The sequence below is a fragment of the Notechis scutatus genome, chromosome Z (assembly GCF_049901735.1).
Source record: "Notechis scutatus isolate UNSWTSFEM ecotype Mainland chromosome Z, rNotScu1.2, whole genome shotgun sequence".
NCBI lineage: Eukaryota > Metazoa > Chordata > Lepidosauria > Squamata > Elapidae > Notechis > Notechis scutatus.
In genome coordinates this window covers 60,587,112-60,606,095 of record NC_142025.1, presented here as the reverse complement: position 1 = coordinate 60,606,095, position 18,984 = coordinate 60,587,112, and the positions used below count along the sequence as shown (strand labels likewise).

The 18,984-nt window shown below is 42.9% G+C and overlaps 1 protein-coding gene across 3 annotated transcripts in view; it reads right to left on the bottom strand.

Moving 5' to 3' along the window:
• The window catches only part of CRTAP (cartilage associated protein), a 72,285-nt gene that overhangs the window by 24,594 nt on the left and 28,707 nt on the right, over nucleotides 1–18,984 (bottom strand). The window contains exon 7 of one of the 3 annotated variants that reach the window (XM_087948294.1): nucleotides 2,548–2,785. The exons of the other annotated variants lie outside the window; for them this stretch is intronic. Coding sequence (XP_087804420.1) covers nucleotides 2,567–2,785 — 219 coding nt within the window. The 3' untranslated portion in view covers nucleotides 2,548–2,566. Of the gene's footprint in view, nucleotides 1–2,547; nucleotides 2,786–18,984 lie in introns of those variants that run through there. 3 annotated transcript variants of the gene reach the window in all.

Genomic DNA, 18,984 nt, shown 5'->3' with positions numbered 1-18,984 from the left:
TGAGATGGTAGTATTGCAATGGTTTAAGAGTTGATAAAAGATTAAAATGTTAAAATGTTTAAAAATGATTGGCTTTAAAACTTAATAATAGGAGAGGTTTAGAATATTGTTTTAATTAAAGAGTTTAATAAAATTATGGTATTGATGTTATTATAAAATTTTTATTATAGTTTTTTTTTTTTAATATTTGGATTTATTGTCTAATTATGCACTTAATTGTATTGGATGTATTAGTTAGATAGAATGTACCAAGCAAAATCTGATTGGGTATTAGATATTATTTTAAAGATTAATTTGATTAACTTAGGGGGGAGATAGAAAGGCATCATACTCTGATTAATGATTTCAGGAGAAACTGATTTTCTTTTTTTTTCATAAGGAATGAGACAAAGGGATGATAAAAATGGACAAAAGATACAAATATAATGATTCAAACTAAGATGATTAATTAAGGTAGAATTAAGAAGTGTGAAATATGTGGAGAAGTTAATATAGAAGGCTTAGAATGGTAAATAAAATAAGTAATGATATGTAAGATGAGCATGAATATAATTGAAGTCCATGAAGAGAGAGACACCTGGGTCCAAGTTACTTTCCAAAAAGATTTTTTTTATGTTTTGTGTGTTGTGTGTATATGTCTTTTTTGGGGGGAGAATTAGTAAAAACTTGTAGAAATATAGAATGAGAATAATGGTAACTAAGTCAGAAAGAAACAGATGAAATAATAATAATGATATTGAATAAGAGTAAAGAGAAGTAAAGAGAAATTGAATAAGAGGTTTTGGTATGTTATATGGAAATGGTTTAAAACAGAATCATAATTTATCTGACTTGTTAAATTTACAATGGAAAAAGGTTTAAACATGTAATGAATAATGATAATTTGTGTGTTTTAAAAATTAATAAAACTTGTTTTAAAAAAAAAAAGAAAGAAATAAATGAAAATATATTGAGGCTTAGCAAAGCCACACAGCCCTTGCAAATATCCCAAATACAACAATTGGGAGAAGAGTCAGGTTTTCACAGCCATATTAAACCAATAGAGTGGGTTGTGGGCTGTTCTGTAGAGCAGGTTCCATAACAGAAATAGCAACCTTCTGGAAACTTATCCTTGATTATCAGTTTGTTTCTGAGCTGAATCCTCTCCAGCAAGACATTAAAAACAGCTACTGAATCCCAAATTAAAGCTATATTAACATACAAAATAAGAATGGATTAAAGTTCTCATGTCAACTCATAAAACATTTCTATGCCTGTTTTAGAGTTGCCAGAAACAGAAAAGGGGGGAGGGGAGGACAGGAATTTGAAAGAGCAGTGTAACAATTTGGAACTGAAAGTGCATTCCATTAGTATCTTCCACAGATAATAACTAAGCAATCAAAGTTTTTGCTGCACAGATCTCTAATTGGAGAACATGATTGATAACTCTTGGCTATGAATGCATTTTGTTGGAGAATATGAATTATGGGGGGTGGGGGAAAACCAGGGTCAAGGATGACAGTGAATTACATGGCTCAGAATAGGCTACATCCAGGTCATGCCCACATGTCAACTCTTAATAAATCCTTTGAAATTTTGGAAGTTTGGCTCGAGACTCATTATTTAATTGGGATAACTGCTGGAATTCCGACAGCTAGCTGATTCTCATAATTAATCACCATTACTGGGGTACCTGACGCCCAGCCTTTCCCATCTCTCCCCGAGATCTGGGGTGCATGAAGAGAAACTTAAACAGCCATGGAAGAGGGAGGACTATCAAAAAAGAGCTTGCTGAAGTGGAGAAATACACTGGTAGGAAAAAAAATTCCTCAAAGCTTCAGAAGCTGAGCTCCCCTATCTCCAGGCCAAAAGGGGGAGAAAGCCCCTGAGTGAACTGGGAAGAGTGGATTGGCTGTGGGACTGGGAACAGGCCAGAGCCCCAAAGCTCCTGATGGGATCCCTGGGGAGATCTATAGAGCAGCTGAGGGAGGAATTTGGCATTAGAGATCAGGGCCCATCATGCTACCCAAAACAGAAAGGAGTTTCCACGGAGCCTTTTGAAGTGAGGAGGCAAGACCACAGCCTCCCTTCTCTACCCACCAGAAGAAAAAAAGAGCCAGCAATAGCAACCAGTTCCTCCCCCACACAGCAGGCAATCCCTTCTTCCTGTGCGAGCTAGAGCCGGGGAGGAAGACCAACTACCTCAAGTGCAGGCTTACAGAGGGCGACAGGAGGGTGGAGCAGAGCTCTACGAACAACCTCCATTCAGAAGAAAATTTGATGGGGACCCAGACCAGCTAGCTCTATTCCTTGACTCAGTTGGGATCCACCTAGAACACTATGGACATCTCTACCCTTCCCCTAGAGCCATGGTGAATGCCATTTCTGAGGGGTTAGAGGAAGAAGAGGATGCTCGCAACCGTCCACAAGAGAAGGGCCCCTCAACTACATGACACATATGACTTCCTATGACTGCTAGAGGCCCGATTTGAGGAGGCAGAGGATGACTCGTATGCAGAAGATGAGCTCAGCAACCTAAAGCAGAGTGGGCAACCCATCAAGGAACACATTCGTGAATTCAGGAGAATCAGCGGGAAGCTACCCCTTTTGCCTGAGCGGATGCTGGTTCATTTTTTTTAGAACAAGCCTGGACAAGTAAATTAGCAAAGTAATCACCTATTGGGACATCCCGAACTGAGTGGTTCCGAGTAGCCATAAGTCGATGGGGCATTATGCAGTAGCGGCATGAGGAAGCTGCTAGGAACCAGAGACAGAGGGAAACCAGACCAGAGTCGCAGCCCCACTCCTGTTCAAAGAAAAAAAAGATGGGACTATGAGATTATGCATAGACTTTAGGGCTATCAATGGACTATGTGTACACATTCTCCTATGAGCTGCTCGGAGCATCCAGAGATGGGAGGTGCTTCAGTCTCTGCTTGCTTAGGCTGAGCTCGAATTGAGGAACGCTCCTCCTTCATCATGTGACTCTTCCCGGGCGTTCCCCAGTTTTTGCTCAGCCTCGTGCGAGACAGGCTGTGCTCTCTCTTTGCTCCTTGGCCGAAGCAAGAAACTTGGAATTATCTCTTATTATTCAGCTCTCAGGTTTGATTTCTCTCTCCTTAGCCCCTGCGCATTGGTTTAAATTGGTATACTTGCCATTAAGGGGGAAGTGCAGTTTTTCGCCCCCCAAGGGAGGTGAAGGGAGGGTCAGTAGCATTTTTTTCGCACTACCTCCCATAGCCAATTCCCCCCCCCTCTCTCTCTCTTCTCCTCTCTGCCTCGAATCCTTGTTGCTTTAAAAACCGCTCCGTTTCAAGGCGTTTCACAGCGTTTTGCTCCGTTAGAGCCATACCGTTTTTCCCCCCACCCTCGAACGCCGTTGCTTTCATTACCCAGAGAAGCCTTTACTTTACTTTTCTTTGCTATCTGAGCCCTTGGCTTCATCTCCCAGGCGGGGAAAACGCTTCTGGGAGGCACACGTTTTTAGCGGCCGCCATTTTGGAGGCTGCCTCGTGACGCGCGCCATTTTGTTTTTTCGCATTTCTGAAGCTGTGAGTGGAAATTTTTCAAAACAGCAGGCCTCCGCCTGGCTTTTTTCTGTAGTTTTTACTCCAGATTACCTTGGCTTGTATTTAATTGGAGTCTTGTTGGCCAGCCTCACAGCTTCTCCAGCAGCACAGCAGCTGCATCCAGGCCTCGTGTCAGCCTGTGCAGAGAGGCTGCTCAGACCCTAACCTTAACTCGACTGGGCCTAGCCGTTTCGATATCCGGCTTATTGGCTTTCTTTCTGTTATCCCAGGAGCAGGGATAGAAATATAACTCAAACTTGATTATAGCATTTATTCATATTTGACAGTATAATATTTTCAAACTTAAAAATATTATCACTGTGATACGGCTCAATTCTCTCCTCTTTGGCTACCTCTACATATCTCTACTAGATGGATGGATGGATGGATGGATGGATGGATGGATGGATGGATGGATGGATAGATAGATAGATAGATAGATAGATAGATAGATAGATAAAGAAAAGAAAGGAGAGAATAGAAAGATAAATTTTTCTAAAAGGGGGAGGTAATACTGATCAGGGACACCGTCTTGCCAGATCAGGCCCTGGGCGTGCCAACCGCCTCATATCATTTCTTTATCTTACGCCAGCCATATTTAGACCATTGCAATGGCAGATGGCAATACCTCGAGAGGACCTTCCTTGAAGGCAAAAGCCAAAACACACCACTTGCGCAAGCAGGCTAAGGAGACCTCCAAAGCGGCCCAGAGGGATGCCCTAAGGCGCCACAAGGCCATACAAAAAGAAATAGAAAGGAGATCTAAGGAAGCACCCAAGGTGCCTCAGGTTCCTCCATCCTCCAGTCCCTCTACCTCTGCTCAACCTCCCCCCCAGATGTTTCCTTCTCCTCCAGGCGCAGCTTGCCACCTCAGGAACAACAGGCACTGATTCCTGAAACATTGGCCAGAAGGACTCCAGAGGCCACCTTCACCCCAACCGCTGCTGGTCTCCGCCAAGAGGAGTCTCTCCCTGAGGAGATCCCTGAGAAGATAAGATCCTGGATGGAGTTGGCTATTCGCCAAGGCATCGCATCTGGCATCCAGCAAGCCACCAGGCCCAGTCTGTATCCGGTAGGCTCTGAACAGGAATCTCACTCGGTGAGGTTCCTACCCAGATCTGAACAACATCTAACTCAGGTGCCCTTACTTAGGGAACCCCCACTCCAGAGGCAGGAGGAGATGGAGGAGGGGGCAGAGGAGGAGGAGGGCGATCACTTCATGGACCCACACAACTTCGATCTGGGATCCATACACTATAGCGAACCCCTATCAGACACAGATCCCCTAGAGGACAAAATGTCCAAGGATGAGGGGCTCACCCCTGACCAGCCCACTTTCGCGGGCCTCTTTAAGCCTCAACTATTCAAATCCTTATTGTATAAGGCCAAAAATATTTCAGGTTTGAGTAAGCAATCCCCCTCACCCCACCCTACCCCCTCTGGGGAGGGACCAGAAGACCTCATTTTTAACCAACCAGTGGTAGAGGCCGAAACTATTCCAACTCCTCCTATCCTCGCAGATCTGGTTCAAAAACAACTGGCATCCGTAGGGGTCCCCCCAGCCCCCTCTAACCATGACAAAAAAAAATTCAATCTCGACCCGGACTTCTCTAATCTGTTGAACACCCCTGAGGTTGACGAGCCCATTGTGGGCCTGGCATCCTCCTGGAATCCTACTGAGGCCTTAGAAGCCCTAAAACCGGAGGAAAAGCGCGCCGAGCTGGCCCTGCGCAGGGCCCATCAGTCGGACGCATGGGCCATAAGATCGGCTACGGCTGCATCTTTCTTTACAAGATGGCTGCGCCAGCTTAGACAGCATGTCCCTGCTTCTAACTCCAGAGCACACCAGGACATTGCTAAGATCACCACCGCAGCTGAGTTTTCAGCAGACGCCACATATCACTCCGTCAAATTTTCTGCCAGGGCGATTACGTCGCACGTCCAGGCCCGCCGCCTACTATGGCTCAGATACTGGCAGGAGGATTTTAAGAACAAGGCCAAGCTGGCCTCCTCGCCCTTACTGGGGGACAAACTATTCGGCTCCTCCCTGGACCCTTTACTTATGGAAACCAGGAACAAAAAGAAATTCCTCCCTTCCCTCACCCGAAGGTCAGACCCCAGACAGCTGCAGCCCTTTCTGAGGGGCTCCTTTCGGCCCTCTTACCAGGCCCCCTTCTCTCCCAGATATCAGAGGCCTCCCTCTTTCAGACCGGGCCAACTCCAGGATCGACCCAACTCTGGAGACAGGAGTAGGAGGGGCGGCCAATATAAAATGCCGTTTCGGGGGTCCGGAAGCAGGCCTTACCGACGTCCCAGATAGACATAAGGACTCTATCCCCATTGGCAGGCGCCTAAAGTCATTTGCCACTATATGGGACTCTTCTACTTCTGACTCTTGGGTCAGGGAGACCGTTAGATTTGGCCTTGCTCTCGAGTTCCATTCCACCCCCCCAAATTTCTTTATGGCATCCCCCCCTCCAAAGACCCGATTAAACGCAATCTGATGACTTCCGCCATCCAGCACCTCCTTAACATAAGGGCCATCCAACCTGTTCAACCAGACCAACGAGGTCGGGGTTTTTATTCCCACCTCTTCATCGTTCCAAAACACTCGGGGGGATGGCGGGCCATCTTAGATTTGAAGCGACTTAACCGTTTCTTAACTTACTGCAAGTTCAAAATGCACACCCTTCAATCCATACTACTGGGAATCAGACGGGGGACTTCCTCACATCCATAGACTTAACAGAAGCTTACCTACACATCGCCATTCGGCCTTCCCACTCCAAATTCCTAAGGTTCTGTTACAATAACCAACACTTTGAGTACGTGGCCCTTCCCTTCGGACTGGCTTCCGCCCCCAGAACCTTTACCAAGGTCCTGGCAGCTCTGGCAGCTCATATCAGAAATACCCCCATCTGTCTCCAATGTTATCTAGATGATATTTTAATTCAGTCTTCATCTATCGATCAGGCAGTTAGGGACAGCCAGGCAACCTTAGATTCCCTTCAGGAACATGGGTTCCTCATAAATTGGAAAAAGAGCCAGTTATTCCCTTCTACTCGGATAACCCACTTAGGAGCTCTTATCAACACAGTGGAAGGTAAGGTCTACCTGTCCTCAGAAAGACTCCTCAGTATTCAGAAATTGGTTAGGAAAATTAGGCACCGCAAGAGGGTGCCCTTATTGGAATTGTCAAAATTATTGGGGAAAATGATCTCCTGCATTTCTATTTTTCCCTGGGCCCGTCTTCATACCAGATCCCTACAGTGGTTCCTGCTCCTGTACCAGAGATCCGGAAGAAGCAATTCCAAGTTCCCAGTCAAGGTCCCGCCCAAAGTCCTCACGTCCCTCCTCTGGTGGGCAAGACCACTCATCAACAAGGGCTGCTTCTTCAAGGAACCTCAAAGGCTGACCATCACCACGGATGCCAGCCTATCCGGATGGGGTGCCCACTTCCAATCTCTCTCATCCCAGGGGAGATGGACTGCAATAGAACAATCGTGCAGTATAAATTGGCTGGAGCTTCACGCCGTTCTCCTGGCCCTGCGCAGCTTCCTCCCCCAGGTATGCGGGCAACACGTCCTCATTTTGACAGACATCACAGCCAAAGCACACATCAACAAACAAGGGGGCACACATTCATTCCAACTGATGAAGGAAGCCGAGCGCCTCTGTCGCTGGGCAGAGACCAACCTTCTGTCCATCAAGGCAGAGCACATATCAGGGCTATCAAATATCCAGGGAGACTGGCTGAGCAGGGCCACCATAGACCAATCGGAGTGGCGCCTCCACCCATCCCTGTTCAGAGAAGCAACAAGGATATTCGGGAAAACGGTGATAGACCTGTTTGCCTCCCCCCTCAATACCCAGCTCCCAAGATTCCTGTCAAGATACCCCTCCCAAGGAGCGGAGAATCACAATGCGCTCCGCTGCCCATGGCCCCCGGGGCTCCTCTATGCATTCCTTCCTCTGCCTCTGGTACCCAGGGTTATCCAGAAGCTGCTCCACGAAAAGGCAGAGTTGCTCCTGGTGGCCCCTTATTGGCCCAGACGACCGTGGTTTGCGGACCTCCGCACCCTTTCGGTGGCACCTCCCTGGAGGATCCCTCCAAACAGAATTTCCCTGTCCCAGGGGCCCCTCCTACACCCGGACCCGCAATGGCTCCAACTGACCGTCTGGAGGTTGAGCGGAGCACCTTGAGGAAAGGACAGCTCTCAAATAAGGTCATTGACATCATCCTAGCTGCCAGACGACCTTCAACAATCCAAATTTATAATGCCACTTGGGCCATCTTCTGTCGTTGGTGCAACAAACTTCAAATCAACCCAGTTTCTCCCTCCATAGCTCAAATTTTAGAGTTTCTCCAGGAGGGACTTGACAAGGGCTGTCTCCTAACACGCTAAAGCATCAGGTAGCTGCCCTGTCATCAGTCCTTTCTTACGAAGGTCTCAGTTCCCTCTCTCACCACGCCCTCATCCAAGCCTTTCTTAGAGGGGCTACCAATTTACGCCCCCCCCCAGTCCACTGTTATCTCACCTGGGACCTCAATAAAGTCCTCCTCTCCCTCACCAAAGAGCCTTTCGAGCCCCTGAGGGAGACGGGTCTCCAATTCCTAACATATAAAGTGGTTTTCCTGGTGGCCATTACATCAGCCCGATGTATCTCAGAAATAGCAGCTCTATCTGTCAGGCAAGACCTCTGTGTCTTTCACGCAGATAGGGTGATCCTCCGACCCGACCCCACCTTTCTGCCAAAGGTTAATTCGGCTTTCCACAGAGCACAGGAGCTCATCCTCCCCAATTTTTGTCCCAATCCATCACAGGAAAGGGAACAGCAATGGCACAAACTTGATGTAAGGCGCGCTCTGCGCATTTACATCAAACGTACAAAGCCCTTCAGGAAGTCGGAGGCCCTTTTTCTATCTTTCCAACCCCAAACTCTGGGTCACAAGGTGTCATCTTCTACCATAGGACGATGGATTAGGGCGGCCATAGCTAAATCGTATCAGTCCCAAGCCCTTCCAGTTCCCAAGGGCATAACAGCCCATTCAACCAGGAGCGCAGCCACCTCTGCGGCCTGGGCTACCCAGGCACCAATAATCAAAATATGCCGGGCTGCGACTTGGGCCTCACCTTCCCCCTTCATTCGGCACTATAAAATTGACGTGTTTGCCTCTGCGGAGGCTTCATTTGGCAGGCGAGTCCTGCAGCGTGTTCTTAGGGACCCTAGGGAGATTCAGGACCAGACGGAGTCCCTCCCTTAGGACAGGCCAAGCTTTGGTATGTCCCATCTCTAGATGCTCTGAGCAGCTCATAGGAGAAGGGGCATTGGTACTTACCTGATACGCCCTTTCTGTTTGAGCTGCGAGGAGCATCCAGCCCCACCCTAATTTCCATCTGGTGGGGCCTCTCTCTCTCGGCCAAGGACCAAAAAAAAAAAAATATTTAGGTGATAGGGATAGGAGCAGCACTTCTTTTCCTCTCACCTTCGCAAAAACTGGGGAACGCCCGGGAAGAGTCACATGATGAAGGAGGAGCGTTCCTCAATTTGAGCTTAGCCTAAGTAAGCAGAGACTGAAGCACCTCCCATCTCTGGATGCTCCTCGCAGCTCAAACAGAAAGGGCGTATCAGGTAAGTACCAACGCCCCATCTATACCCCCTCCTGCTCATGAAGGACATGCTATCCCACCTGGACAAAGGAAAGGTCTTTACCAAATTAGATCTCAGAGAAGCCTACTATCAAGTACACATCAGGGAGGGAGATGAATGGAAAACAGTGTTCAATTGCCCCCTAGGGAGCTTCCAATTCAAAGTCATGCCTTTCGGACTACAGGGGGTCCTGGCGGCGTTCATGCAGTTAATAAATGAGGTGCTATACATCTATATAAGGAGGTTCTTGTCTACTTGGACAACATTCTCATCTACACTGAGACGATGGATGACCATATACCCCTAGTCTGCCAAGTACTGAACAAACTTCTAGCAGCCAACTTATACGTCAAGCTGTCAAAATGTTTATTTCACCACTCACAGTTGGACTACTTGGGCTACCGAGTCCCCAATGAGGGCATAGAGATGGACCCAGCCAAAGTACAAGCCGTTCTGGGCTGGAGCCCCCTCAAACCCACAGACAGCTACAAAGCTTCTTGGGGTTTGCAAACTTCTACCATCAATTCATCCCCTCCTTCACAAGGATTGCCAAACCCATGACAGACCTCCTAAAGACAAGGACTCCAGGAATAAAACCCCACCTGGGGCAACCCCTACAGTGGGACCTAACTTGCCAAAAAGCAATTGAAACACTGAAAGAATTGTTTGTAAAAGAACCAGTGTGGAAGCATCCTGACCCCGGACAACCCTTCATCATTTAAGCAGACACTAGTGATGTGGCAGTGGGAGCAGTGTTACTCCAAATAAATGACCAAGGAAGCATACACCCCTGCGCCTACACCTCCCACAAGCTCACGGACACAGAGGCGATGGGCTGCATGGGAAAAAGAGGCTTTTGTGGGGAGATGGGCACTGCAACCCTGGCTAGAAGGGGGGCAGAGGCCATTCGAAGTCTGGACTGACCATAAAAATCTGGAAGCCTTTAGGACCCTGCAAAAACTATCACCCAAACAAGTCCGCTGGGAATACTTCAACCAATTCAACTTTAAATAAAACACATGGGGGGGGCAGAAATTTCTGGCTGACGCCCTCTCCCGCATGGCCCAGTACAAATGAGAAAGGGAGGAGGTCGTAAATGCCATCATCCCCCCACCCGAATAGCTGCCCAAATAACAATTCAGCAATCAGTAAGACCAATCCACAAATGACCTAACTATGAAACTAAAAACCGAACTGCTAGCAGACCGCTTGTTCTGGAACAATCAACACATCTTAACAAAAAGAGATGACCTAGCATGGAAAGGGACAAAACTCTTATGTCCCAGAATCCATATGCACCCTAGTCTTTCAGAGGAGCCATGACGCCAAACCAGGCCACTTCATGTCTTAAAAGACTTTACACTTAGCTCAAAGGCAATTATGGTGGCCCGGCATAAAGACGTGGACAGTTATGTGAAGAATTGCACCATCTGTGCCGTGAAAAAACAACCAGGAAAAACCCCTGGACTGCTAGCGAAGCTGACGAGGCTATGGAAGGAGATAGCAATGGACTTCATAGTGGAGTTGCAGTAAAGTGGTGGAAACATGGTGATCTGGACTGTAATAGACTTATTTTCCAAACAGGCACATTTCATACCTTGCAGCAGACTACCCTCAGCCCACCAGTTAGCCAAGCTGTTCCTGAAGTACATCTACCGCCTGCAGGGAGTACCACAGAGAATTATCTGAGGGGTCCAATTTTGGAGGGAGTTCCTGCAGACAATTGGGTCACCCCAAGGCCTTAGTTTGGCCTTTCATCCAAGCACCAATGATTCTTCATCCAAGCACCAAGAGAGATTGAACGCCATGGTAGAGCAGTATCTGAGGTGCTACGTGAATTATCAGCAGTCCAATTGGGTGGACCTCTTTCTTTTTTACAGAGGTCGCATACAATAATGCTGTTTACAGAAGCACAGGACTAACCCTCTTTAAAGTAGTAAGCAGTATGGATTTCGTCCAAATACCCGAGTATCCAAGGGATTCCTTCCTCCTCAGTTAGCTTGACCGACTGGATGTCAATGCTGAAAGCAACTTGGGAGAATGTCAAAAAATCATTGGCAAAAGAGGAACAGATCTATAAGACAGGCAGACAAACACCGAGCTCTGCAACATCCATTCCATTTGGGGGAGAAAATCTATCTCTCCACCAAATATCTGAGGTTCTCCCTAGCAAGAAATTGGGGCCAAAGTTCATGGGACTATTCCCCATAGTAAACAACCCAGTCAAGGTGCAATTGAAGTTGCCCCAATTGCTAGGGAAAATACACCCAGAAATCCATAGTAGCCTCTTAAAACCAGTGGTCAGATTGAGGCCAATCTCTCATGAGCCCCAGATCCTGTGGTCATAGGCCAGACCCATTATGAGATGTAGCGAATCGATTCGAGGTGGCACAGAAGACAACTCCAATATTTAATCAAGTGGAAGAGCTATCCCTTATCAGAGCCATCTTGAGTACAGAGTAAGAATGTCCAAGCCAATTGCCTTGTAGCACGGTTCCATGCAGAAAATCCAACCAAGCCTGGGGGTGGGGGTGGTTTCGCAACCCTAAGTTCTATACCTGCACTCAATTTTTCTTTTTGTGTTGTACAGGTCACCTTCAAGAAGTAAGGGAAGCCGAATGTCAATTCATAAAATATTTCTATGCCTGTTTTAGAGTTGCCAGAAACAGAAAAGTGGGGAGGGAGGAAAGGAATTTGAAAGAGCAGTGCAGCAGTTTGTAACGAAAAGTGCACACCATTAGTATCTTACAAAGATAATAACCAACTGAAATTTCTGCTGCGCAAATCTCTAATTGGAGAACATGATTGATGACTCTTGGCTATGAACTTCTTTTCTTGGAGAATATGAATTATTATACACCCAGAGGGGTGGGGGAAAACCAGGGTCAAGGGTGACAGTGAATTACATGGCTTACTACATCCAGGTCACGCCGACATGTTAACTCCTAATAAATCCTTTGAAGTTTTGGAAGTTTGGCTTGAGACTCATGATTTAATTGGGGTAACTGCCAGAATCCCGATATCTCAATTGTTTTCCAGACAAACATTATGGTACATCCTTTTAAGATTTTAAGATATAAAAATAATTTTTAAAAAATAGCAAAAGCTCAAAGATTGCCAAGTCTCATGAAAATTTAATGATCTTCAACTGGAATCCCATGAAATTTTAAAATGTTAGTCAATTTTAAAAGTATTCTTACATTTAATTTGGTATTTCCAATGTTACTTTCCTAGATAGGATATTGTGTGTACAATGATGTTTTGGGTGCATGTTGTCAATATTTTGATATAGGAAAAGGCTTCTGATCACAAAGCATCTACATAACAGCAAAGATTGTGTAATCCTGATTTTAATATCACATATCCCAATATTTTAGGGAAAATCAATGGGATTTATGTCAGAATATACACACCAAGACACACACATCTGACTGTCTTTATCTATCTAACAAGCATTTCTTCTTAGAAACTCCTTCTAAAGCCTTTCTTAATTAAATTTTAATAAGCTTTTTTGCTTTTATTTTATCCCATTTTATTCTATTTTCCTTTCATCTTTTTACTGGAGACCTGCAATTTTATTATTTTTACTGGAGTTTGGTATTTTTTTTATAATCTCTTCCATGGAGAAAAGGATGAAGAAGTAGCATTCACATTCTGCCTCTCAGTCTTCACTTAAGTCTACCAAACAACTCAGAGTTGAAGGATTTGTAAGAAACAAGCAACTGGAATAAGTAAACAAACCCTTTACATTTCCTGATAGCTTTCCCAATAGTTATGACCCACTAAAATGGGAGTTACAAGCAGAGATAGAGCTCTCCCAATTCTTAGTTCTTTCTGCTTCTATCCTAGAAAAAACTTCCCTTCTTAAATTGCAGCTATTTGTCCAGCTGGTGTAAGATTTGTACAATGAGTGGGTGAGGACTTAAAAACAAAACTATTACTAGACAATATCTACTGACGACACATACTGTATTGTCATTTTGCATGCTTCTTGTTAACAACAAAGTGAACACTCTGAAAAAGATTTACATTCAGACCAAACACAATCATCCAAACTGTTGCAGTGGCAACTGTTTTTTAAAAGTAAAATAATGATGGCAAAAACTTTTATTTTAAAAGTAAAATAATGATGGATTCTAATTTGGAACCTAAAAGAAATCAGCTAAGAGATCAAAGCCAACATCAAGAGGTTAAGTTGGAAACCACCTACTTAAAAAAAACTTTTAATTTTTAAACAAGCTCAATGGAATAAATTCTCCCATAAAGAGGTTGATAACACTGATCCCATCCCAGAGAAATATGACAACTTTATTGAACTGGTTAAAGTGATCTCATGTAGACATACTACTAGGGGATGTAGAATACATTATATTTCTGGATTGGATATGAACTTGAAACATCTGTTGCAGCAATACCAACATTTATTTGAAAGAGATGTCTTCTCAGAGGAAACAATTCAGGCAGGATAAACTCTTTAATTCATAACAACTCTAGAAAGTTGTTAATTCATAACTCTCTAGAAAAGGAGAAATGGCGCAATCTTGTGACAGATACAGATGTAAAACAAAACAGCCATTGTGCATGGAAATTGCTAAAGAAACATAATAATTACCCTACAACTGCCCCCTCCCCCAAATTTAACAAAAGTAACACCTTTTACTTTAGAAGAACTGGAAAATATTATTCATTTAATGAAAAATAACAAGGCAACTGGACTTGATTATTGAAGATCAGAACAAATAAAAAGATTTGGGAAAGTTTCTAAAAAAATGGGTCTTAGACTCAAGAATAACTGTGTTAATGAAAATCTGATACCTAAGATCTGGCAGAAATATGAAATTGTGTCTTTGGTAAAACCCAGGAAAGATCTAAAAAACACAAACATTTTTCAGCCTATTTCACTTCTTTGCCATCTCTTTAAAGTTGCAGAGAATTGTATTTCTGAACAAGTAGATAAACTACCCATCAAAGAACAATAAGGATTTTGCAAAGGGAGATCATACTGTGGGCAAAATCTCAATCTTACTCAGACTATAGGAGATAGATTTCAAAGGGGATGTGATGTTTATTGATCTTACAGCAGCCTGTGATACAGTGAATCATAAGAAACTAATAAGAAAAATAAAGGCAATAACAAAGAATGACTAACTGTTTTTTTGCTGCTTACTTCAAAATAACTCTTCTCTTCAAAAAAAAAAAAAATGTTTTTGGAGAACACCCCCCCCCCCCAAAAGGATCCCACAAGGAAGTGTTTTGGCTGCATTACTTTATACAAATGACTAGCCTATTAATGTGAACATCAGAGTTTTGATATATACAGACAATACTGCAATCTCCGCCCAAGGCTACAACTCTGAGGAAACAGACAACCATGACTGCTCAAAATGAACTGGGTAATTACTATGATAATTTGAAACCCAATCTTGAGAGGAAAAACTTGTATATTTCACCTAAGGAACAGGGATGCTAGGAGAAAGTTGAAAATTACCTGGAGAGAGCAACAAATACTTTATTGTAATAACCCTAAATATTTGGGGGTGAAATTAGATCTCATGCTTGCTTTCAAAGTACACTTCCAAGATACAAAGCAGAAATGATGTGCTAAGAACAATACTATTATGAAATTGACTAGCACCCATGGGAAATACAACCTGAAATAAGTTGCAATTAAACTTTAATGTGGAAGCACTCTTATTTCCAAGTCTTTCTGTATGAAACACACCTAAAGGGAAGATCTCAAACTTACGCAGAAAAGACTTCATTTTGAACAGCATGCTGGCAATAGTAACATATTTGAAAGAAAAATGATACATTTAGAATCTCCCCATTCAGTTTTTTTATATCATGCCTTTAGCAGTGTAAAACTGTGATTGAGTGTAAAACTATGTAAAACTGTGATGGCTGCATTTCTGGATCCCTGTTTTCTTCTATTTAACCTATTGTTTTGTGCTAATTTTACTTATTTTCCAACTCCAGAACAAGACTAGGTTGTTTTCAAATATCCAAGCCTAAGTGAAGGAGGTTGAGTAACCATCAACCAATCACAGTCCATTTCCAAAGCAGATCTGATACTAGGTTATACATGCCCCGTGGATGATTTTATTAGATTTATTGAAGGAATGTAAGTTCTAATACAATACTCCTAATTCAGCCTCAATTTGCAAGGGTTTTTATGTTACTTTATATTCTAATCCTAACCAGAGTCCTTCACACAAATAAATTACTTATACCTTAGCCTTTAAAACCCTTTCCCACCCAGACCTCCAGTGTCAGTATCAGAAATCAAATCTATCATTTTTAAATTGACTGTTTCCTAGTATGATTTGATTGCTTATTGTTCCTATGACTATTATTGTTATATCTTATGATTGACTCTGATGATTGATTAATGTATATCTTCTTTTATGTACACTGAGAGCATATGCACCAAGACTTGTATGTCCTTGTGTGTCCAATCACACTTGGCCAATAAAGAATTCTATTTCCTTCTAAATTTTAAAATCTAATAAGGCACCTGAAGATGATTTTATACTCCCAGAACCTTTTAGACTCATATTGATTTGTGGGCCCCACTGTTAGCAGGGTCATTTCACCCATATAAATGATGCAGATTGCATTCCAGTTGGATACAAAGTTGCCATTATAGTCTCCGGTTGGAAGAAATATCCATCTGGTTCAGTTCCAAGCTGGGATAAAGACACTGGAAACATGGAGAGTGATTGGAAAGAGGGTTTAATGGTGAACAGAACCACCAAGCACATGGTCCTGGTGCAGCTGACCACATGGAATTGAGAATGAGGGTTGGTTATACCTTCTCTTGGGCCTTGCCAATGAGCTTTCTGTACCTGTGCAAGAAATGTATTCTATTGACTGCAGTCAGACTCCCATGGGGAGTCTGAATCAAGTTTGGGTGAAGTGTGCTGAGCCAATGAAGGGGCTTGTTGAGCAATTCCAATTTAGTTGCAGCTGGGTTGGGCCAGTATCTCGGGGTGGAGAGCAGGTTGCGTGTCTCCCCAAGCAACTGAGGCATACCCAGCACCAAGAAGGGCCAGAAGAAGCTCCAGCAAGGATGAGAATCAGCCATGGCCATTTCTCCATCCCCCGCCATTGCTCTTACCTTCTTAGGCCAGGCGAGGAGTGACTGGGAGGGGAGGGGGAGGGGCAGGGCCAGCCAGTTGATGGGACAGGGAGCCACAGCAGAGGGCCCAAAGAGCTGCATGCGGCTCTGCAGGCGCGGGTTGCCGACACCTCACCTATATAAAAAGGAGACAAGGAGGAACCAAAATACAGTGGACCGATAAGCCTTATTGGAATTGTAGCTAAAATGTATGAAAAACATATGTTGAGTAAAATAAAAGATTGAGTAATGGAAATAAATATTTTAGTGGAGGAACAAACTGGATTCAGACTGCAGCATATCATACTAGACAACTGTTTTGACTTGTACCATCTCATAACAAAACAAAACATAAGGTGTCAGATAGGGCTATTCTAGCCCCAATGCTTTTAATTTGTATGTGAATGATTACTAGATTTCCTGTATGTTAAAGATCCCTGACAAATTAATATCCTTCCATACACCAATAACATGGTTCCAATGGCCTGAGAAGACTGCTGCAAAAGCTAAATACCTACTTTGCTCTTAATTCTTTAAACATCAGTACAACCAAATCTAAAGTAATGGCATTTAGCATAAAAAGTGTGAAATATAACTGGTAGATAAATGAGGAGCCTACTAAGCAAGTAAATTCTTTTAGCTAACTAGGGGTGGTTTTTTTTTACTAGTACTGGGCCATTGTTAAATCATTTTAAAACAAGCCTGGCAAGGGCCAAATAAGTACTAAAAGATTATACAAATTATTTAAGCTCAATTACCCAGGTACCTTGATCCCTATACTGAAAGTATTCAGGGCAAAAATAGTCTCAATGCTGATTGTGGTGCAGAATTGTGGGGCCTTAATAAAGTTACCACACTTAAATAAGTTCAGACCATTTTAAAAAGATGTGTATTGGGTAAAAACACATGGTCAGAGTGAAAAAAAGGTATCCATTTCCCACATAGCCATCTGAAACTAGTTTTCACATACAAGGGAGGATATGATGGCAGAATATTCATTTACTGGATTTTGATAGACTTCTCAAAATATGCCCATTAGACCAGATAAGTATGCCCCAGCCAAATTCTACAGTCAACTTTCCAAAGTTATTTCACAGCATGGGTTTTCTATTCAGCAATGGCAAGGGAAACTACTTAAACAGAGAATCCTCAATATTAGTGCTCAAATCAACCTGGAATTATTGGCTAAAATAGATTGCTAAATTGGTTGATTAATAATAAAATAATTTTAATCTGAAAAAATACTTGTCATTGAATCTGACACAATTTTCAGGAAGAGTCTATTTAAGGACAAGATTTGAGTTATTGGAATCCATAGCCAAATATGGGCACTTCCAGTAATTGCCATATTTTAAGAGAGCCTGCATATGAGGTATCCCAGCCATTGAAAACATTTCTCATCTTTCATTTTTCTGTCTATGGTTCCCATAGGGATGTTAAGGTATTTCAGCCATCAGGCTTAAATACTTAACATCCTTTTTGGAAGGAAGAATCCACTGGGATCCAAACCACAGATTGTCATATTTCCTCCTAGTCTGAAACATATGTAGAATTGCTAAATTTATAACTAAGGCAGTCAGCCTACAAATCCAATATATAGAACAAATTGGGGTCTCCCACAAGGGAGATTCAATTATCTATTCATTTACTATTTTGCTGCAAAAGGACACTTATATTTTATCACTTTAATTATTGTATTCTATCTTATTCCAAAATTAGATAATGTAGTATATTTTATTTTATTGATATGGTTGCAATACTAATCAGTAAATAAGCAAATACCGGTACTGCGTTATCTCTTACTACTATAAAGAAAATATTAGGATAAATAATGATACTCTGTTAGATATGTCTAACCAATGAATGTATCCTATGGAAGATTTCCATCTATTCATCCTTAAGGTGACCATCTCCTTTTCCTTGTCACTTACTCCTACTTACCCTACCAAATCTATGGAGAAGTTCATCTCAAAGTTAGACATTGTCCTGTCCTCACAGGGCATTAAAATTGGTTTCATTGTTGTGAAAGGGAACTGTTTTAAAATTAAAAAAACATCCATACTTCCCATTAGCAAAAGTCACAAAATCATACTTTATATATAATATGTCTGCTAAGTCACATTAAACTACAGACTGACCAAATTTTGATGTTCTATGAATTCAAGCCTATATGCTTATTTTTTAGTGTCATAAATTAGGGCTATCAAATCTGGGCTGCCAAAATCTGGACTATCAGATACAGAGATAAATTTAGGAATCCTTTGCTGCCATCTAGTGGTCAATTTATCTACTTACCTTAGTTAACCTTTTAAAAAGATTGTGTAAACAGATAATCCTTGATTTACAATCGCAATTGAGGCCAGAATTTTTATTGTTAAGCAGGGCAGTTGTTAAATGAGTCATACCCAACTTTGCAACACTTTTTGCTATGGTTGTTAAACAAATCACTTGTAGTTGTTAAGTTAATAACATGTTTGTTAAGCAAATCTGGTTTCCCCATTGATTTTGCTTGTAAAAAGCCAGTTGGGAAGGTTGCAAAAGGCAATCACATGACTCTGGGACGCTGCTACCATCATAAATATGCCAATTGCCAAGGACCAGAATTTTGATCATGTGATGTGGGAATGCTGCAAAGTTTGTAAATGTGAGTAGCAATTGTAAGTCACT